This window comes from Halyomorpha halys, unplaced genomic scaffold (assembly GCF_000696795.3).
Source record: "Halyomorpha halys isolate HHAL.00 unplaced genomic scaffold, Hhal_1.1 Scaffold33.1, whole genome shotgun sequence".
Taxonomy (NCBI): Eukaryota; Metazoa; Arthropoda; class Insecta; order Hemiptera; family Pentatomidae; genus Halyomorpha; species Halyomorpha halys.
The window spans coordinates 608,547-629,219 of record NW_027109698.1 but is presented as its reverse complement, the minus strand read 5'-3'; the positions used below and the strand labels follow the sequence as shown (position 1 = coordinate 629,219).

General features: G+C 30.7%; 2 protein-coding genes across 4 annotated transcripts; one reads left to right on the top strand and one right to left on the bottom strand.

Moving 5' to 3' along the window:
• Window positions 1–2,471: 2,471 nt before the first annotated feature.
• On the bottom strand, window positions 2,472–6,795 carry THG (tRNA-histidine guanylyltransferase). Its single transcript, XM_014428181.3, has 2 exons — window positions 6,162–6,795; window positions 2,472–2,896 (listed from the first exon to the last, which is right to left on the bottom strand). Exons 1-2 carry the CDS (start codon window positions 6,681–6,683, stop codon window positions 2,591–2,593), a joined length of 828 nt encoding a protein of 275 aa, XP_014283667.1. The 5' UTR covers window positions 6,684–6,795; the 3' UTR covers window positions 2,472–2,590.
• A 1,484-nt stretch (window positions 6,796–8,279) lies between these two features.
• Window positions 8,280–20,657, top strand: LOC106685456 (deubiquitinase OTUD6B). 3 transcript variants are annotated; one of them, XM_014428137.3, is made up of 5 exons: window positions 8,280–8,717; window positions 8,805–8,953; window positions 16,150–16,421; window positions 18,986–19,205; window positions 20,355–20,657. In XM_014428137.3, exons 1-5 carry the CDS (start codon window positions 8,660–8,662, stop codon window positions 20,553–20,555), a joined length of 900 nt encoding a protein of 299 aa, XP_014283623.1. In that variant the 5' UTR covers window positions 8,280–8,659; the 3' UTR covers window positions 20,556–20,657. The 3 variants fall into 3 exon arrangements, with proteins under 3 accessions (XP_014283623.1, XP_014283632.1, XP_066903985.1); XM_014428146.3 differs by having other exon boundaries at window positions 8,281–8,693; window positions 8,763–8,953; XM_067047884.1 differs by lacking the exons at window positions 8,280–8,717; window positions 8,805–8,953 and adding an exon at window positions 10,522–10,666.
• Window positions 20,658–20,673: the final 16 nt, after the last annotated feature.

Sequence of the window (20,673 nt, the reverse complement as noted above, 5' to 3'; positions counted from 1 at the left end):
TCTAGTAAGTTTTTTTTTTTGGTGAAGACTCCCATTTTTGGAGTCCTATACTGCCTAACTATGGTTAGGGGTCAAAGTTTTTCATTTTTTGTGACCGCCACTCAATGAAAAAAGTCCGGATTCGAAAAAAACACCAAAGGCCGGATTCGAACATATAGACATCAAATTGGTAAGACTGTTTTAACCACTGAGCTGCGGGCGGCCCTTTTACTAAGTTATCATATTAGCTAACTCGGACTGAACTGGCTTCAAACAGAATCTGAACTATGATCCCAAGAAGGTAGAGTCAGTACACCATGGTGGATTGTGTGGCATGCTACATCAGTGGGGAGCGTCACTTTTACTCTAATATGTACACTGTATTTATCTGAAGGAAATGAGACTGAAGAAGGCATATACGCTATGGAAACGATCAACGCTAGCAATAGAAACGTGATCATCTGCTCAGATACCAACTGTTGGAACACTGTGAATCCAATCTAACTCATAGAAGAGGCGTTAAACTCGGGGGAGCTCATTACAAGAAGCCAGCTGGTCTGATCTGAGACGAGTTCCGACCTTAAATGGCTGTCTTTTAATTTATTATATGAGACAGTGTTCTACCACGGAATCAACAAGGTGTATGTAACTCGCGGAATCGATTAGAATACCTTACTAAGTATGCTGGAGGGAGAGATCGTCGACGAGGCGGAATCAGTAAACTTGGATGACTGGACTACAAGATACTCTATGAATCATTTTCAGATAAGGTTGAGACCTAAATTAACTAATCACAAAATTTTTCGTGATTGTTTAATATTCATAAAATGGGATTCTCAAATTATTATCTTCTAATAAAAACTCACTAGAACTATAAGAAAAAAATTATAACAAATTAAAAGGAAAATAAAATAAATCCGTAACCCATCAATTTGACTAACAAGTTTTAAGGCAGTAGTTCTCATGACAACTACCAGGAGTACTGTCCACCGACTGAACTGTTTATAAGTACGTCTAAAATGAGTTCGTTTGTTCCTCAACATAAATATGAGAAGAGGTCCCTCACCTCCGGATATTTTCTAGTAGTATTCATTTGGAACGGACAACTCACAACAAGATAAGTATTTCACCTAAACCTTAAGTACCACCGGTAGAAAAAGGTAATACTCAATTTGAATTTTGTAACCATACGTAATGCAACCATTAATTTAATGTTTTTTCTGTTTTAGAGGGATCGGAGATCAACATGAGGAGGCCCCTCACCTCCGGATTCTTTCTTTAATAATAGGACCATTTAGAATGGACAATTCACAATTAATAAATAAATATTACAGGTAACTTTAAAATACCAAAGGTAGTAAAAGGTAATACCCTACACGATTTATTCCTTCTTTTTTTTCACATAATAAAGCATACACTAATTTATTGTTTCTGTTTTAGAAGGATCGAAAAAAAAAAAAGGATCAAGAGTTTAAAAAAAAACTCAACATAACAGGAGGAGGCCCCTCACCTACAAACTATTATAATTTAATCCACATCAGAACACTAGATAAGTATCAATGTACACCATCAAGTACCAACGGTAGAAAAATGTAGTAACCAATACGAATTATAAAAAAAAATTAAAAAAAAAAAAAAAAAAAAACCTCCCCCTTCCAACCTAGGCAAGGCCGAGATACCAGGCAGAATCCATAAACCTGGATATTAGTTTCCAAGATTACCTACAATTTCCGAGAGATCGTTGAGACAAGTCTGACTTGCTGCTTAAGAACACAGTATCTTCCAAAAAGTCATCTTATTTACAGAAAATAAAACTACCAGTTTTTAAGTTTATTACTTTACCTACTGTATCTATATTCCCACCGAAATTAATTTCTGATTTTCCCCTTATTTTTTGTTAAATGACTCTCAAAGACATTAGTTTTTTTATTTTTTATATGAAAATTAAACACCAGTTTGGGAATGGCTTCTTTATCAAAGCTGTCAATGTTAACTTTTGTTTTATTTTTGGATCCTTTCTTGGCTGGTATTTCAAAACAAGGTTTATCACCCCTTTCTACATCTTCACCCTTTTTTATGTTTTGCGAAATATTTTTGAGACTTTTAGGGATTACTTTACAGACAGATTAGTGCCCATTATGCTAGGAACTAGAGCTAATGCCTAGTGGTTAAAATAATTAAAAATAACTTACCACAAGATGTTAATATTGTTTAATCCCTAACTAAATATTATAGCGAATAATCATTTTAGTATCATTGACTAATTTTTGGAGTGGATTCCCATGTCTTAGGGATAATAATAGAATAAATTTGGGAATAACATTACAGTTTAAATGGGTGGAAACTATCTGATTGTAATAGATATGAAATAATGAGCCCACAAATTCTTCAGAAATGGGAGCTCAGACCATCTCTTCATTCAAAGTAATATAATGAACAAAGCCATCATTATCACTGTTACTAAGGAGAAGTGATATACATGTATGACTGGCTAACATTTTAATATTTTATTTAAAAAAATAACAATTAGTAATAAAATATACCAATTAATATTAAAATATAAAGTTTTTAATAAATGAATGAAACAGTATACCATTAAAAAAAACCACTTTTACATCTTAAAATTTTTTTGTTCACAAACAAAATAATGTGTTAAATTTAATTTATCAATCAATGGTGTTTCTGACTGATCCAAAATTTCTGGGTGAGATTTCCAGAAGTCATCTTTAATAATATCACAATAAAGAGGTAAAATAACAGGTTTATGTTTAGCTGATCCTTCCCAACTTATACATTTTCGAACTAATGTAGTACCTTTTCTAAACATTTCTGGTTCATTGTTATAGTTGATATTAAAGTTCTGATACAGTAATTCATTTTTGTCCCTTGATAATGTCCCTCGAAGTTTTTCTTCAGCCTAAAAAAAATAAATAAATAAAATATGTGTTGAAATATTGTTTTTAAAAATAAAATTATAAAAAAAAAAAATTATTTTCTCTGTAATTTTTATGAGCCAATAATGAAACATTTAAATGAATAGCAAGGTTTATCCTCCTCTAAATAATTATATATGAGTATTAATTCACTAATTCCTCAATATTCTTTTTAAAGAAAAATTGTTTTTTTTTTTTTTGCAGAGAAACATTTTTAAATTGTGCTGCTCAAGTACATATTAAAAAAAAATTAAATCTGTACCGCTCAGCCTTGAAGGGTCAGGGGCGCAACACTTTGTAAGGAAGTATTGTTACAAGACCAATAGTTGTACAAGCAGGTAATTTGGTCTGAATCATGCTCCAGATTTTTACCCAGAGTACCCACTTTATGAGGCTGGGTAAGTCCCCAGAAAGGATGAACCCACAGGGCTGACTCACAGCTATAGTGAAACAGATAATTATTTGCCACAGCCGGATTCGAACCTGGGTTCTTAGAGTAAGTAGTTCATTGCCTTACCGATGAATTACCTCTCCCTTAGGGTTGCTATAAACATATAAATTATAATACCTAAATATTTTACTTTTGTAGACAATTATCCTTTACCAAATAGTCTCTTAAAAACTTTAGACTATAATAATAGTTTTAGGGAAGTTCAAGGAAGATGGAAACAAATATAAACACTTTCACAAGTATTAGGCCCTCAACAAACAAGTCAAGGTGAAACTAAAGCAAGAGAGGCTCCAACTGGAAGCGAATGGTTACGAGGCAACCATTCGCTTCCAGTTGGAGTCGCTCTATCTCAGACTTCAAGTCTTTCTCGTTTCAATTTCATCTTGACTCGTGTGCGAATGGCCTTAAAGTAAAATGTGATGGAGAAGTCTTTCCAAGTTCAGGAATGAGTATATATACCACCATAGCTTCATATAAACATAGGCATACAGATATAGCAAGTTTATGGAGTAAAAACTGATCTTGCCTAATATATCTTATAAAACTTTAACTGTTTTACGAATAATTGATTTGCCACATACATTGTAATTCTATGATTAAGTCCAGTTTACCATGCAATGCTGTAGTGTCCATTTAAACAAGAACTTGCTCAAGGCTTATCTGATACAGGAAATTACTAGTTAAATCTAGATATAGTTCCACAACTCCCACCAGGGTGCAATTTTTGTATATTTATTAATGATATCATAACAGTTTGTAATTCTTGAGTTTTTTGAATAAATAAAGCAATTATGCATAATACTGTTCGTAATACCAACCCTGAACGACTATTTTGTCCCTGTTTCCCAACTAGACTTCGTGATTAACCCTATTAAATTGTCCTGGCTGTAATGGAATCCACACTTCTATGAACAAGTGCCTCTGAGCACTTGCTCATAGAATTGCAAGACACTTGACCATCAAGATCTCAATAATACATGATAGATATTAAATCAGATGTGAAGATAAATGTTACAACATGCATGTTTTTATTGGGTTGTCAAGAAATAATTGCAGGTTTATAGTCTTAAAAAATACAAATAACTTTTATTTTAAACAATATTTAATAAACTGTAACATGCTACATTGCAATCCATGCACTTTAGGAAATTTATTAAAAACTTTCCACACCAATTGAATTTCAATGAAAGATTTTTCCTTTATTTCCTATTCTGCTCCCTTCATACTTACCATTCACCAAGACATAAAGGGGCCAGTTCATAAATGAGGCAAGATATAGGACCAATTGGCCAATATGCATCAACTAAAGCTGTCCTTACATGTACATGAAAACTAAGACCTAAGCTCACCTGGGATGTTAATCACAACATTGGCATAATGTTACTGGCGCACGATAGGCCTTATTGGTCACAGTGCTTTATGCCATTAAAAAAAAAAGATCTAAAAAAAAAACAATGCAAGTTCGACCAACGAAAACATCTAAAGGCAGATCTAGGACACTATAAAATGAGTAAGTTGAGCATTGAAACATAAAGCTCGTTCAAATTATAAAATAACCAACAAAAGATATATGATTCATAAAGACTATAAGAGACATGAGAACACTGTGATAAATGCTAACCCATTATGTTCCTACTTAAATGTAAATATGCCCTCTTTAGATAATAAGAATAATATTCTTAATAACATAATGGTGTAACAGACCAACAAAGTAAAAAATTTGGGAAAAACCTTTTTATGGGGCTCACATCAAAAACATTTATCGATAACAAATTGATGAATACACATACTACTCAAAAAATCTCTAAAAATAAGATAGAAACTTGCAGTTTACTCTTGCTTATCTGAACAATTAAGAACTTTATTCCTTATTTTAGGCACTGCTCAAAAGCCATACACACAAAAACTTTAAACGGTTCTATAAAAAATATAGTTACAGGAATTCCTGTTAAACGTCTTTGATGTTAGTCATACATAGATACACTAGCTTACTTATAACCAAATCTGTCATGAAAAACTACATGCATCTATCAATAAACTCACAATTACAACAACCACAATAGTTGAGAGGACAGTAGGCAATCAAAGAAAACTTAGTGGTTTTCTATCTAAGATGTTAGAGCGGGACTACTATGACTAAAAGTCCTGCTCAATTAGATATTAAAGAGAGATTTAATAGACTACCATTTTAATAATAACTGACATTAGATATAAGTGTAACGCCCTAGTGGAAGAAGCAATGCTGAGTACTCAGGCTAGTTAATACTATCTTATTTACTTATTTATTAAGCTATAGTCTATTATTTATTAATAGGATTGTAAATAATACAAGATTTGGCCATTAAAAGGAATGATGGCAAATCTAAACAAAAGAATAATAGAACAATGTGCATTATTTTTAACGCTTGTAATATATCAAAATTAATATTAATTTAATGCTATATTAATTGATTTGGTACACGAATAAGAAACATCACACTTTAATGGTAACTCATTAATTAGAAATGAATAAATATTGACTGTTAAAATGGGTCTCTGTCACAACCAAATTCTCACCTACCTTAGTTAAATGCTAAATTGTATATTATATGATAATAAAAGTTAATCTCACGAATTGAAGCCATTGATAACTGAAAATTTTGATAAAAAATAAGTCAAGAAACAAAACTGTGACAACAGATATTATACAATGAAGAAATTTCCATTTTAAATCTGTAAAAAGTTCAAAACCAACTGATAAGTAAAGTTTATAAATCAAACATAATACAACATTCCATAGTGAAATTTAAGTAAATCACCTCAACTGGAGAAAGTCCCATTTTTAGTACTAGCGCCCAAAAACAAGTATTATACAGATTATTAACATGAACATCTGCTTGCCTCCAACTCAAATAGTCCCTCAGATTTTGATCGGTTGGATATAGTACAATGCGAGCATCAAAGGCTGGAGCATACATCAGTTCTTTGTTAGGGAAATATTTATTCCAGAAGAAAACATATGATGATGAAAATATACTATTAACTAAAGATAGTATTTTATCTGATCTACGGTTAAAAATATTAGACTTCTTTTTGAACACAAAACTAAACTCATCACTATGACCAAAAGCAAAATTAATGTCAGAAAATTCTCTTAAAACATTCACAGCAGCATTTGTCATCAGATTTAAACCATTAGTATCATTAGGTTTTTCAAATTCATGTGCTTCAGTAAATCTATGAAAATTTTTTCCATCTATTCTAACAACAATCCAGCAATTTTTCAAACATTTACTTTCTTGCTCAAAATAGCGAACATATTCGAATTTACTTTTGGCCATAACAAGCTTTGTTAGTTTTATTTAAAATTGATCTAAACACTTTTAAAAAGAAAATGAGTAAATAAAACAATTAAAACATTAAAACATAACAAAGTAACTGTGAACCATTCAAACTCAACATTTCAAAATCAAATCTGAAAATCACGGAGCGAAAGAAGTTAAAATTGATGTTTAGAACGCACTAAACGTTCAGGAAAGAAAATCAAAAAGGAAGATTTATTTTCTCATAAAATTCTGAAAGAAAGAATTGGGCTTCGACAAATAACCATTGGCATCTAAGTAACATAAATAAGTCATGAGCCCGAGATCTTGTAATAGAGTGGAGGTATGGTGACAATACGTTTGACCTGCATTCCAGATAGTTGATAGTACTGCAAATGATCAACCTCATCCTGCTGTAACTGTTTGGTTGAACGATCGTAGTGGCCACTACCAGTCTACTTAAAAATAAACTTCAGAACATTATTGGTTGACTGTGTACAATTAATTGTAGTAAGATGGTCCGAGTGGCGATCTAGAAAGGTACAAAAATAGCTATCTATTAGTTACAAACTTTTGGCCTACTACAAATGTTAACGTTCGTTAGAAAGGAACATAGTAATCTAAAGAAATTTGGACATAAATGAATAGAATCCTAACTACTGTACAAACAACTAATGAGTGATAAAATTACCAATGTAAATTTTGGTTTTTCACCTTTCCATCCGCCTCTTCATTTTCAAATCAAGCTAGTTCGCTATATGGAAGAGATAGGTGAAAGTTCGGATCCATGATTGAAGCTTGAATATATGAAAGCCATATTCGTTTATTTTGTCACTGGAGTTCATAAATCTTGTGTATTAATATTTTAGGAGCGACCCCTTGAATATTATAACATTTTTTTGGATAGAAGTAGTATGGATCGAAGTGTTACACCTCAACCATGGTTAATAATAATTTTTGTTCTATTCTTATGACCCAGATATTGATTAAAACTTTTGAAGGTTTTAGATCACCTAAAACTAGGTTGAACTCGTTTCGTACAATTTCAGGAGTTTCGTTTTTGAAAACAACCTTCAAAGGTCGACAAAACTTTGTTGATCCAGGTTTTGGATTTTGCCGGGCTATAATATTCTCTACATCAGTGTTTTTAGGTCTCATTTTATTTTGGTATAAATGAAAAAAAGTTAACAAATTCTCACTATCCACATCTCCATCCCAGAAAAATATAGGGAAATAAGGTTGCTTACAAATGTATTTTGAAGGAATTTTACTACCTTTCACCTGTTAATACCTTGCAGAGTTGGGTGTATAAAGAACGGTGTCCCTGGATGCGGGGGGGGGGGGATCGGCATCATACCTTGATGTTCGCTAAGCTATCACTTATATCAATCTATTATTATTATGTCTGTTATGTTATTAGTTTTCAAATTAAGTGGGTGATAATTTGTCTTTGTCCTTACTTTTTTTTCTTTTTGTACTTAATATAATATTAATATGAAAATAATTTGGATTGAAAATCAAGTCTTATTTAGGCTTGCTATTACTTCCTGACAATATGTCAAGATTTTTTTTTCTAGTTTATTTATCGATTAAAGCCATGATTTTATTGATTGTATAGGGTTCTGGTTTCCGAATAACATGTCTGATAATATATAATCTGATAATGGTGGCTTTCGGAAGGGTTATTAACAAGCAATAAATTTTGACGTATAGCTACTTATTATTAGTAATTTTTTCTTTATCATTTGTTATATATGAAGGTATAACTTTATTAATTCGATGTTCAATTCAGCTATATCTCTTCAGCTATGCTCTTTGCCAAAACCGGCAACAGTCTGTATCAGCACCTAGTCTGTCATTTGTGACAAGAATCTTTATTCTGGTTCAGAAATATGGCTTTGATTTAGTTTATGTAAATAGTAAATTTTCCACCTTGACTATATTACAATATCATCTGCACCTTTATTTGAGCCCATCGTTCAGCTACGATTCTAATGGATAATTATGAAGAATTACTCACAAAACATCGTAAGGAAAAAAAGGAACTGCAGGGTAATTATGACAGATAACCATTTTAATAATATTCAATTCTTTCAGGTTAGGTAGTTACTATAAAAATATTTTATACTGTTGCATCAGGTAAAATTCAAGCTTTGAAAAAAACTGCAACTAAAGGAGATAAAAAGAAAAAGAAAGAAGTTTCAGATATTATCACAAAGCTGGAAATGGAATTAGACATGAAACATTCACAAGAACTGAGTAGTTTCAGTTCTGATACACCTGATGATGTAAGTGAAACCCTTTATTATAGTCTATCAAAGTATGCACTGGTTTTAAATAGTCTATTAGTTCATTACATATTAAGTTACTGTATTGGTAGTCTATTTAAGTTTTAAATCGGTCGAGAAACCCATTTCCCCCAAATCTAATTAAAAGTTATCTTTAGTTAGGAAATTTAGAATAGTTTACATATTACCAATTAAGCATTCTTTATATGTTGAGATTTTCAACACAAAGGCTCAATTTATTATTTTGTGATTTGGTTATTATTTATTCAAATGGTACTGAATACTTCTATTGCGTAAGCTTTTACCTGTTTCTAAGATGAAAAATTACTTTTTTTTTAATCACTTAGTACATGCACCTTAGTTGATGTCAGCTTTTGTCAATGCTCTTATGTTCCAATATTATGGTTGGTTATTATGATCAGGAAAATTGAGTGAAAATATTCCTCTTATTATTAGTCCTTGATTTAAATCAATAGTGGCCTATTAAAACAATATCTTATTTATTCATTTAGACTTAGTGTTTGCACCAATTTACTTATTTGACTGCTTATTGATTAGTCTGATGAAACAACAAAAGCTAAATAGTATTAGTGGTTAAGTGCGGAATAGGTCTTGATTGAATAATACTTTCCATATTTTAATTTCATCACTGTGAAAAAAATCATTGTCAAGTCCTAAAAATTACTAAATAGATTAAGGTGTGGAAATATGAATTGATTTAATATATATTTGAATCTTTTGAATTACTTTTTTTTATATTAATGTTTTAAATTACTCATTCTATAAGTAATTTGCAGATTTTATATTAGTTAGTAAAATTATTAAGTAAACACTAAAAAAGATTTATATTTTATAATTCAAGATAATTATTATATATTACATCTAATGGCTACAAAACTATGGGATGCTTGTTGCTGGTGAAACCAAATTAATACAAAAGTACAATAAAATAATCTATGGTATTGCAAAAGCTTCAGGGGTGTCCACTGACCAACACTTTTAAAGGTATGTTTGAATGATGGAGTGCAACTGGAGTATATTTCAAGGGCCCTAGTGATGATCACTCCATTTTATCTTCCATCCTCCGTAGCTGGCTATGGAGATACTTATGTAAATACGTCTATTTCGTCTATTTTGTTTTATCATTTGTCAAAAAAGGTTTAATAAACAGTTAGTTTTATTTGCCTAACCTTGTAAAATCTTAAATATCTTGTTTGAAGTGTATTAGGTTGATGTTAAAGTTTTTTTAAAAAAATAATCTTGTTAATTTTGGAAAGTCCGTCTTAAGGAAGTCAGTTCTGTTTTAACAAATCAATAACATATTTTATTAAGTCTTTGATAATAAATTTATTAAAATATTTTTACTTTGCTATTTTGATATTACCATACAATTAGCTAAAACCTAAATTCTATTTAAGCACATAATTCATAAATAACTCTTTTTAGTTTGATTATAAATAATTATTAAAGCAATAATTTTTCATACAGGCAACTCCTGATTATGCTCAGGTTGTTTATCCGTTATGCAGCTTATTCGTGGTGACATAAATGAAAAATATTTTTTATTACAAAAATGGTGTGAAAAAATGCAGAAAAGTTCTAAACAAAAGGACTAATTGTTTTATTAATAGATTGGTGTTGGAATTTATCAGCAATGAAAATGAAAAAAAGAAAATGAAGGGTCCAACATACCAGAATGTTGGTACAGTATTGGTATGTCTAATTTGAAGTTAAAATATGTCTATTTTTGCATAAACACTTTGCTGATCAGCGAATTTTCAACAAAGCTAGAGGCTCTGAATCAGTCAGAAGGGAATGTAGGGAAAAAAGGACAAATCCATCACAGAGCAAATAAGTCATGAAGTGGAAATGGATCTTGTAAGTGGTCTACTTCGTTATTTAGAGGAAGATGACATGTTACTGGTTGACCAAATTGTTTTGTACAAAATTTAATTAAAATTCCGGATTAAAAGAAAGCTTGTTAACCAAAAAGTAAAAACAGTGTTATAACTCTAAACTAAATAAAAACATTTGATCATTATTTAATTTAATTTACTGTTATATCAGAGAAAAATACTTTTTGGAAAGTTTGGTCCTGACCTTTTCAACAGAAACTCTGCTACTAACTTCCCATTATCAATTCAATGATTACTTAGATAAGCTTAAAATACTCAGATATCCTTTTTTTACTAAGTTTAAGTTAAAAAGATTTGTGATTGTTTCAAAACAACTATTTAAATTACAGATTAATATTGTGCTAATCAATCTTGGTTCATTTTATCTTAGTTTATATTTAAATTACTCACATGCTTGATTATAATGAATAGTTCAATTGTTTACTTTAAAATAACCAAAACTTTTAATAATATAGAGCTGTTAGACTGTTGCAATCAAGGCCAGGTTCCCACATGAGCCAGGATCCTGCTACTGCTTAGTTCTCCTCCAGTTTTCCTTGCTCAAGTTGGTTGGAGTATCCTGAATTTTCTCCTCATTACTTCAAAAAACTCTACACAGGTTTCCACATTCATGGGCTTCTATGATCTAGTGGCTTGAATAATCACTAGTGCCCATCCCAAGAATGTTTATTGGCTTTAATAGGTAGGGAAGTAAGGAAAAGTGGAAGGGTTCTTAAGACAGTTGAATCCATAACCTCTTCCTTTTTCATATTAGTTACATGAAGTTTTAATTCCATACATTTTGAATTTATTAATCATTTTTTTGTGGAATATCATGTGATATTATATAGCATATTAGTCGTTTCTTTTCTATATCTAATTATTTGAGGGATTGACTTGATTTTGTCTGAGTTTTTTTTTTTATATATATATATTTTATGTAAAATTAAAAATTATGTTCACAATATAAAATTTTCTACATTTTAATGTATATACTCCTACTCTTTCTGTTTTTTTATTGGGCCTTTAGAAATATTGTTTTTTAATTAATAATTGTTTATATTATTATATTGCTGTGATGAGTGGAGCTGTAAACAAAGGACTGGTTCTGGAATATACCCACAACAGCGAATAAAACTTATAAAGCAGTCGTAGAAACAGTTGTTTTTTTATTATTTAATTATTTGTTTTATAATATTGATTGAGAAAAGCATAAAACTACTTTTCCTTTATAAATAAAAACTTATTACAAAGGTTTCATCTAGTCATTATATTATTCTGGTTACATTTTGGTCCTTTTCAAACTAATCATTACATTGAATCTGTTCAAAATGAGATATTATTTTTTTTAATTATTGCCATATTTTTTCTAATATCAGTTATTTCTTTAAAATATATTCCTTGCTTTGAACTTAAAGCAGTATTTTTTAACATATCCTTTTTTTGTTCGTATGACATGATTTGCCTGGTGACCAAGTATTTTTCTTTTTTTTCCCCCTTTAAATATACAAACCTAGGATAACTAACTACCTTACTTAATAGTTAGGGTCCGTAATTGTTATTATTTTTAAAAATAAATTTTGCTATAACTGTTGCATCACTTTTATTTTTGAAATTAAGGGACAACTATTATGATGTTTTTTTTTTTTTTTAAATTACTCCACAAAAATTTTTGAACATCTGTAAAATAAAAATTGTTACTACGTACAGGTTTCTAGTTTAATTTTGATTGCTTAAAATAGATAAATCTATTTCTAAATCTTGAAATATTACAGTGAATTTGTAACTCTTATAAGAAACTGATATTTGATTGTACAGTTAAATGTGTATAGCTCATGACTAGGGTTGACTTTTTTATTCGAGAGACACTCAAGTATAATACTATATTAATAAACGCTCCTAAATATTAATGTGTATGAAGTATTTAAAGCTGAGCTTCTAAATTTATTTTTTATAGTTAATATTTAGAGACTGGTTTATGATTAGTAGTAAAATTTAAAACTTGTGTCAATGTAATAACAAATATTTTGATGATTTCAAAAATGGTTTTAACAATAATTAAATTTTTATCCAAATTTTATTTATGAAATGTACTTCATTTGAAACTTTATTTTTATAAGTATTACTACAGGGGTGGGAGGAGGGTGTGACCTCCCAAGGTACTGCATCGTACAAAAATTAAATAAATTACTATAATATTACAAACAAATTTATAGTTATAGGAAGCTTCCACAATCCCTTTCTTCTTGGAGGTATCCTGTACTTCTCTTTTATTGGTTTTCTCCTACCTAAAATATGGGATGGGCTATTTCTGGGATAATGGGTAGTTAGTTATCCTACATTTTTTTTTTCTTTTTTAATTGGCATTTGCTGTCTTTTTGTGTTAAAAAATAATTATTGATTGGTTTTTAAGCCTTTAAAAACTTTATCTACTATATCGTCGGTTATGAGTACATGACAATCTTTTTGATTTAGGCTGCACTTTTCTGGTTTCTTAAAAAAATCATTCATATGTGCAAACATTGTAAATATTTAAATTTACAAACCAAAAGCAAAAAGGTAAAAAAAACATTTATAAGTTTATTGATTTAAAAAATGTTATTCATAAACGCAATACATTAATATGCTACAATATTTTTAAAATTTAATAGTTTCAAATAGACTCTGCTGTGACTGAAGTCTAGTTATGGCCGTAACATAAAAATGAACAACTATTATTAATTATTTAAGTTTAAATTATATTATGTAATCATATATAATTTTAGACATTTGTCAATTGCAATCTGTTGCTACTTATTCTTTTATTTTAGCTACTAAAATTTGAAAATAATCAATGGCATGACTATTGGTTTTTATCTATTTATTTAATTTAATTACAACAATGTATTAGTTCATAGTATTGCCACACTAATATATATTTTGTAATATTTAGTATTTAACATTATCATTATGCACGTGAAAATATTTGTGCATAGTTCTAGATTTATAAAGAGAACTTTGTACTTATTTTGGAAAAAAAAAGTTCATAGCTGTCATGAATCCTTAATATTATTTTTGGAAGGAATAAGATTAAATTAAATCATAAATAATAGTACCAATATTTTATTTAAAACTTGTACTTTCTGTCATAGTCCAGTAGCCTACAGAGAAAAAGTGACCTATTTTATACATGATCCAGTTGTTAGCCTTAAAGGTACTGAGTACTGAATAAAAAATGAACACAATTTTTATAATTCAATAGGCCCATGTTTTATTCTGGTGGTTTTAAGGCAGCAGACATATATATATTTCTAGTTCATCTTAAAGGGTATAATTGATTGAAATAAACGAAGCACTGAGTGAAACGTGGCTTAAACCCAATATCCCAACTTCCTCCATCTCCACCCCAATTATACCCTCCTTCACCATGACTGAATGGACTGTACTGGTGGTGGAGTTGCTCTATACTTTCATGACAGTCTGAGGGCCAAAATCCTTTTAAAGTCTCCTTCCTTTGACACCCCCATTTGTAATACATTTTTGTGCAACTTACTTCAAGCTCCTTTTCCCTCTATATTGTCATTTACCGCCCACCTCGACTCTGTTTTGATGATAAATTTGAATCTTCCTTCCTTTCATATATTCCTCTCTTCCAAAACAATAATCACAGTCGATCTAAACACCAACCTTCTCACAGACTCTCCCGATCGATCATACCTTATGAACCTAATTTTCTTCCTAGACCTTTATATTGTTCCCTACCAATCCACACATCATACTCAGTCCAGTGATACTGGATTGATGTATTTGTTATTGATTCCCCACATAACCTTTTATCTTCCTCCCAAATTCCTATGTCTTTTCTTTCCTCCCATGACCTCATCAAAATTTTCTACAATGTTCCCACTCCCATACTTATACCAAAGAAAATTAGTTGGCAAAACCTTGATTCTTTAACCCTACCTTGATGAACTTTCCCTCTCCTTTGAACCTCTCTATTCACTTATATCTATTGACGATATGGTCGAATGCCTATCCTTGCATTTCCTTAAATTCTTAAACCAACACGCTCCTCTTAAAACCCGTACCTTCAAATGCTCTCCAGCTCCCTGGATCAACTCAAAAATAAGAGATTTAATCAGAAGACAAGATGCGGCCAGAAGACGCTTCAGACGCACCAGAATTACAGAGCACTGTTCCACCTTTAATTCCCTCCGAAACCTTACCCAAACATCCTTACGCCGCACCAAAGAGCAATACTTTCACATCCTATCTCAAGCACCTGATCCTAAATCCAAATGGAAAATTCTTAAGAACCTCTCCGTTATAAGTTCTAAATCCTGTCCATATTACCCAGTTAATCACAATGAGCTTAATGCTTTCTTTGCTGCTCCTTCAACAACCTTATACGAATTTTTATCTTTTCCCATCCCTGAAATCCCATTTTATCCCAATAACTTTTATTTCTTAAATGTTTCCCCAGATGTCTTAATCTCAGCAGTCCTCAAGTCCAGAAGTAATGATTATGGCCCAGACAATATTCCTGTAAAGATCATCAAACTTTGTCTCCCCACCATTCTTCCTGCCTTTCTGCACATTTATAACTTCTCCCTTCAAAATTCCATTTTTCCCTAAGCCTAAAAGAAAGTCCTGGTCCGACCATTGAACAAAGTACCTTCTTCAATTTCCGATTTTCGGCCAATATCCATTTTACCCAAGCCATTAGAAAGATTAGTCCACTCCCAACTTAATAATTTTCTCGAGCAAAAAGCTCTCCTTAATCCTTTCCAATCCAGTTTTCGCTCCCAACATTCCACACAATCCGCTTTATTGAAAATATCCCAAGACCTCCAATCTGCTTTAGACAATCATCATTTATCAATTTTAGTTCTTTTTGATTTTTTGAAACAGTTAACCATAAGATCCTCCTTAATAAACTTCAGTAACTCAATAAACTAAAGTGGTTCCTCTTCCTCCTTCCTTTAAACAACACCAAACCTCCACATCATTGTAATCAAATAAATAGGCATGTATTGATAAACATTACAAACAGTAGTTAAGCCAATATTCCAATGTAATTTCATTTTACTCACTGGAAACTTTTAAATGCTTGCAAGACAATAATCTTAATGTATGAACCATGTATTTATTCTTAGGGAATATATGTCCGAGAATGAAATTATTTTTTCATTTCATTTCAAAATGAGTTACATTTTTCTGTATGGGTCCCTGGACTATAAATCTTAATTATTAATTAATTTTTCTTTAATGATGTGACCTTGTTTCACATTTTAATTTAATCGAAGTGTTTTTCTTTAATAGACAAGTAAATTAAACGAATCTGTTAATCATCTCTCACTGTCTGACAATGAAGACATTCTTGATGAAGTTCCTGGTTTAAAGCAACACAGAATAAGCAAAGCACAGAAAAGACGTGAGAAGAAAGCTCTTCAGGTGAAAGAAAGAGAATTACGAATATTTGAACAAGAAGCAGAGAATGTTTATGGTGCTCGCACCATTGAATTGGAAACTATTAAAAACATTTTAAAGGAAAGAGGTCTAATGATTTATGAAATTCCATCTGACGGAAATTGGTATGTTTTCAATGAGTTATCTATACTTTTCTTGTTTTAGTTTATTTATCTCATAAACTTAATTATTAATTAATACTTTGTAAAATACTCTAAATAATAATTCTGTGTAAGTAGAGAAAATAAGAAGTATTCAAGGGAATAGCTGAGTACTTTTTGTACTTGTTGATTTAATAACTGAAGTAGTCAGTAGTCAAACAGTGCCAGTATTTGAGCAAAATACTCTATATTCATTACTTCTTACTCAGAATATGTTTTTCCCATCTCTATTTAGTATCCATTATATAATGGATGCATGAAGTAGTCTTCATGTATTGGGTGGAGGTAGGTCTAACATTTTTGGCTGTAGCTGTACTTATTATTTTATTTTTTCCTGAATTGAAACTTTAATATTATAGATAGATTAAAATTTCAATTTTATTCAATGTTTAGTATATACAATACTTACTATTACATTATATTTTATAAACTGTGCAGAGAAAGGGACCAAGAATACTACCTTTTGGAATATCAGAAGGCTGAGAAAAGATGGATAGGCACTATTATGATTTACTGTTCATATCCTATGAGTGAATTATTGATAATGAGAAAATATGTAGGAATAGGAATTTATGGTGTTAGTAAAGCAGACCTGGATGCCAGACTCAATAAAAAGTCTGTTCTAAATTGAGAAAAACCCTCCCATGAGGTACATTCCACGCTTCAATGGAGAGGAGTCATCTCCGATAATATGATTAGAACCTAGGATGAACACAGCGTTACAAAATTTACCAGGACTTTTCCCAGGATAGGTAAAATAGAGATGAAATGGTAGTAGGATGAATATCTACACAGATCTACTGGCCTCTCAGATATGGATATCATTTTGACTGTAGATAATTTCCAAGGGTCAGGAAAATAGGTGGAGAGGAGTAGATTATATAGGTACCTGAGAAATAAAATAGCTCTTTGATGAAAAACTTTTAAGGGTGGGATGTAATTAGATCCTGTCCAGAAGCTTTGCTGGTAATGTTGATTATTTATGAAGGATGAAATAAATTTTTTATGTGAAAGGGTTATTCAGAATGGAATATTTAATTGTTTCAATATATTGAAGATAAATTGGATTAAGGATTTCAGGTTGTGGATTAAAAGTTTTAAAAAGATGCTGACTGAATATTTGGGATTTTTCATCAGATCTTAACCAGGTTTAAGATACAGTAAGAAGTGAATGATTACAATCTTTGAATCTTTAATCTATAATTTGAAATCGCAGGTTTAAAATTACAATGAAAAATGGTTGCAACTGGAGTCCTGAAGAGGCTCACTAGGTGGAAGGCTTGTGTTGTATGCAATTCTGAGGAAAAAATTTAGGTTACCAAAGTGATCTTCATCACAAAGAGTACATTTTGCAGGCTTATACTTTAATTTCTGGCTTGTGGACTGTCACATTAGATACAAATGGTCTGTTGATGATAGTATGGGAAAATATACTAAACTGGAACAAATAACAACACATGGACTCGCATTTGAAGGAATTGAGTTTCTCTCATGTCAAAACAAAAAAAATCCTCATTTTTAACACTAAGCAAACTCTGTCATATTCCAGATGCTGAATATGGTCAACTTTGAAACAGACTTCAGGAGAGAATAAACGTAAACATTGTGTTACTGTAACACTTAGGGGCTTATGTCTTCTAAATTTATATGAAATTTAATAGAAAACTGCAAACCACTTCAAAAATACTGAGTAATTACTTAATCAGTATAGTACTTCTAGAGAAATCGTACAGATCATGATCCTTTCTCCTCCCCCCTCCCCCAAAAAAAATTTTTTGATTTGGTTTGTGCTGGTTCATCACACTTAGACCATGGTCTTTCCAAATAATATTATTGTTGATGATCAATTTTTAGGATTGGTTTTATAGCACTTAAAATAAATTTTGCAAATATTAATTTGTTGGTCATTTTTTGAGATGGAAATTTCCCGAAAGTAACTTTTAAATCAAACATATTTGTAAGTCTGAGTTCATTTTTTTTTCAGTAAGTACACAAGCTGGAATTTTGTTTTTTTCACTCCATGTTAAGATTTACCCAATGCCCCCTAACTAATAGCTGCTGACAAAATTGCACTACCTTTTCAGATGTCTAAGTAGATAAATAAAGAATCTAGCAGTCTTTCAAAACGATTACAATGGTCTTGATACGATTACCGAAAATACTTTCTTGCCAAGCCAATGTAGCTTTTTAGTGTTTATTTGGTCATAGAGGCATTATGAGTAGGTCAATCAACTTGGTAGAAAAGGTGCTGAGCTCTTTGGAACAGAAACTTCAGTGGATATCTCCCGACACAATCAGCATAAATAGGCTCCTTTTTGTACTGGAGAGAACATTAGTCTCATACAGGTTAAGCTATTAATATAAAGGCTCTTTACTTGTAGAACTAAGTGGCTGTTTGTTGAATTGAAATGTGATTGATTAGTGGAGTTTTTGCTGACCACTGCACCTAAAGTTTATAGTGTGGAGGGTGATGAAACTTGGGTCATTTTTATATTCATTATAAGGTGTTTATAGATGTTTTATTTTAGTTTATATTGTGCTATTGACCATCAACTGAAAATGTGCCATGGCAGTGGCCTTGGAGTGACAGAACTCAGATTGAAGACGAGCACTGTCCTTCGAGAAAATAGCAATGAGTACTTACCATTTCTATCACATCCAGACACTGGTGAAATGTTGACTCAAAGTCAGTTCTATGATTACTGCGATCAAGTCGCACATACAACAGCATGGGGTGGACAGGTTGAGGTATTATCCATTTCTTATTAATAAACATGACTAATGAGTTTTTCTCTGCAAAGCACTTAAACATTGAAATTATTTATAGATCATAGGCTCAATATTTTTTATTAGCATAAGACATAGAAAGTATTTCGTTTACTTCATGAATTAAAGCCATATCTTGGAATTTGGATTAAAATGTCTCATATTGTTGGTAAAAAATCACTGCAGTATAATGTTGAGAGTTAAAACTAAAAGGATAAAGTAATTCTATATTTTAGTCAATATTGAAATATAAAGAAAATTTAATCAATGTTGTGCCGATTTAATTGATTTAGTGAATTGTTAATCGTTAAACTTGTTTATAACTAAAAAGTCCATCCATATCAAATTTACCAATTAAAAATTAAATCTTGAAAACCTTCCCAGATAACATTTTTTATTTGTTCACTTATGTTTGTTTATAGTCAGAGAGTTAAAACCAGGTATTCATTAATTTATAAATATTTCTGAGTAAATACCTGTAATAGTTTATCTAGAGTTGTTATTGAGTTTCAAACTGTAATATTTGGCTGCTTTCTTCAGATTTGGATTGATCTGCGATTTGAAGACATTTAAAGGTAATTTATAAATTTATTTGCTTAGTAAATAATCTATAAATCACCTTTCAATATTTTCAAATCACAGATCAGTCTAAATCTGGGGAGCATGGACAAATATTACTATTTGAAATTCAAGAACAACTCATCTAGCTCACTCTCATCAACCAGGTTTAAAAATTGTTTTTTATAAATGGACCATGAGATTTTAAAACATTGATCCCTTAAAAAAAAAATTCTATAAAAAAAAGTTTATATCCATAAATCTTTAATGGTTTTCATTGATGGTAGAATTGGTGAAGGTCATTTCAAGATACTAAGATAAATGCTATGGTGCTTTAACACTCAATTATTGCGTTCAGAAAAACGTTTCTACTGGTAATTTACGTTTTTTATAATAAAACAGAGATAGTTTTTAAAAATATTGTTAGAGAAACATTTTTGTTATTCAAGTATAGTTACTACGCCTGCTTTCAGTAAATTAGACAAATCTAATCTCTTTTCAGTCACAATCAATTTGTTTTGTATAAATTAATGGAAATTACATATATTTATTTTTTCTTTATTGATTTTTTAGCTGCGAGCGTTATCTGTAGCCTTAAAGTGCTGCGTTGAAGTAATTCAATCTGAAGGGCCTTCTATGATAGTAGGAGAAGAGTATTTGAAAGATGGAGCTTCAAAACTTATTCTTACATATCATAGGCGCATGTATAGTCTTGGTGAACACTACAATTCCGTACAACCTTTCTGCCAAGACGAAGAGGAGAAAGTAGAATAAACTTAATCTTTAAATTATTTTCGTGTTTGAATTTTGCTTTGTAGTTAAATTCATTTAAATTATACAACTTATAATGTATAAATATAAATTCAATATGATGTACACTCTCACTTTTTTC

Coding starts and splice junctions, on each gene's coding strand:
- THG (XM_014428181.3), bottom strand. CDS start 6,683: ATGGCCAAAAGTAAATTCGAATATGTTCGCTATTTTGAGCAAGAAAGT. Junction 2,897..6,161: donor TGGGACTTTCTCCAGTTGAG/GTGATTTACTTA, acceptor TATTTTTTTTAG/GCTGAAGAAAAACTTCGAGG.
- LOC106685456 (XM_014428137.3), top strand. CDS start 8,660: ATGGATAATTATGAAGAATTACTCACAAAACATCGTAAGGAAAAAAAG. Junction 8,718..8,804: donor GGAAAAAAAGGAACTGCAGG/GTAATTATGACA, acceptor CTGTTGCATCAG/GTAAAATTCAAGCTTTGAAA. Junction 19,206..20,354: donor CATGGGGTGGACAGGTTGAG/GTATTATCCATT, acceptor TTGATTTTTTAG/CTGCGAGCGTTATCTGTAGC.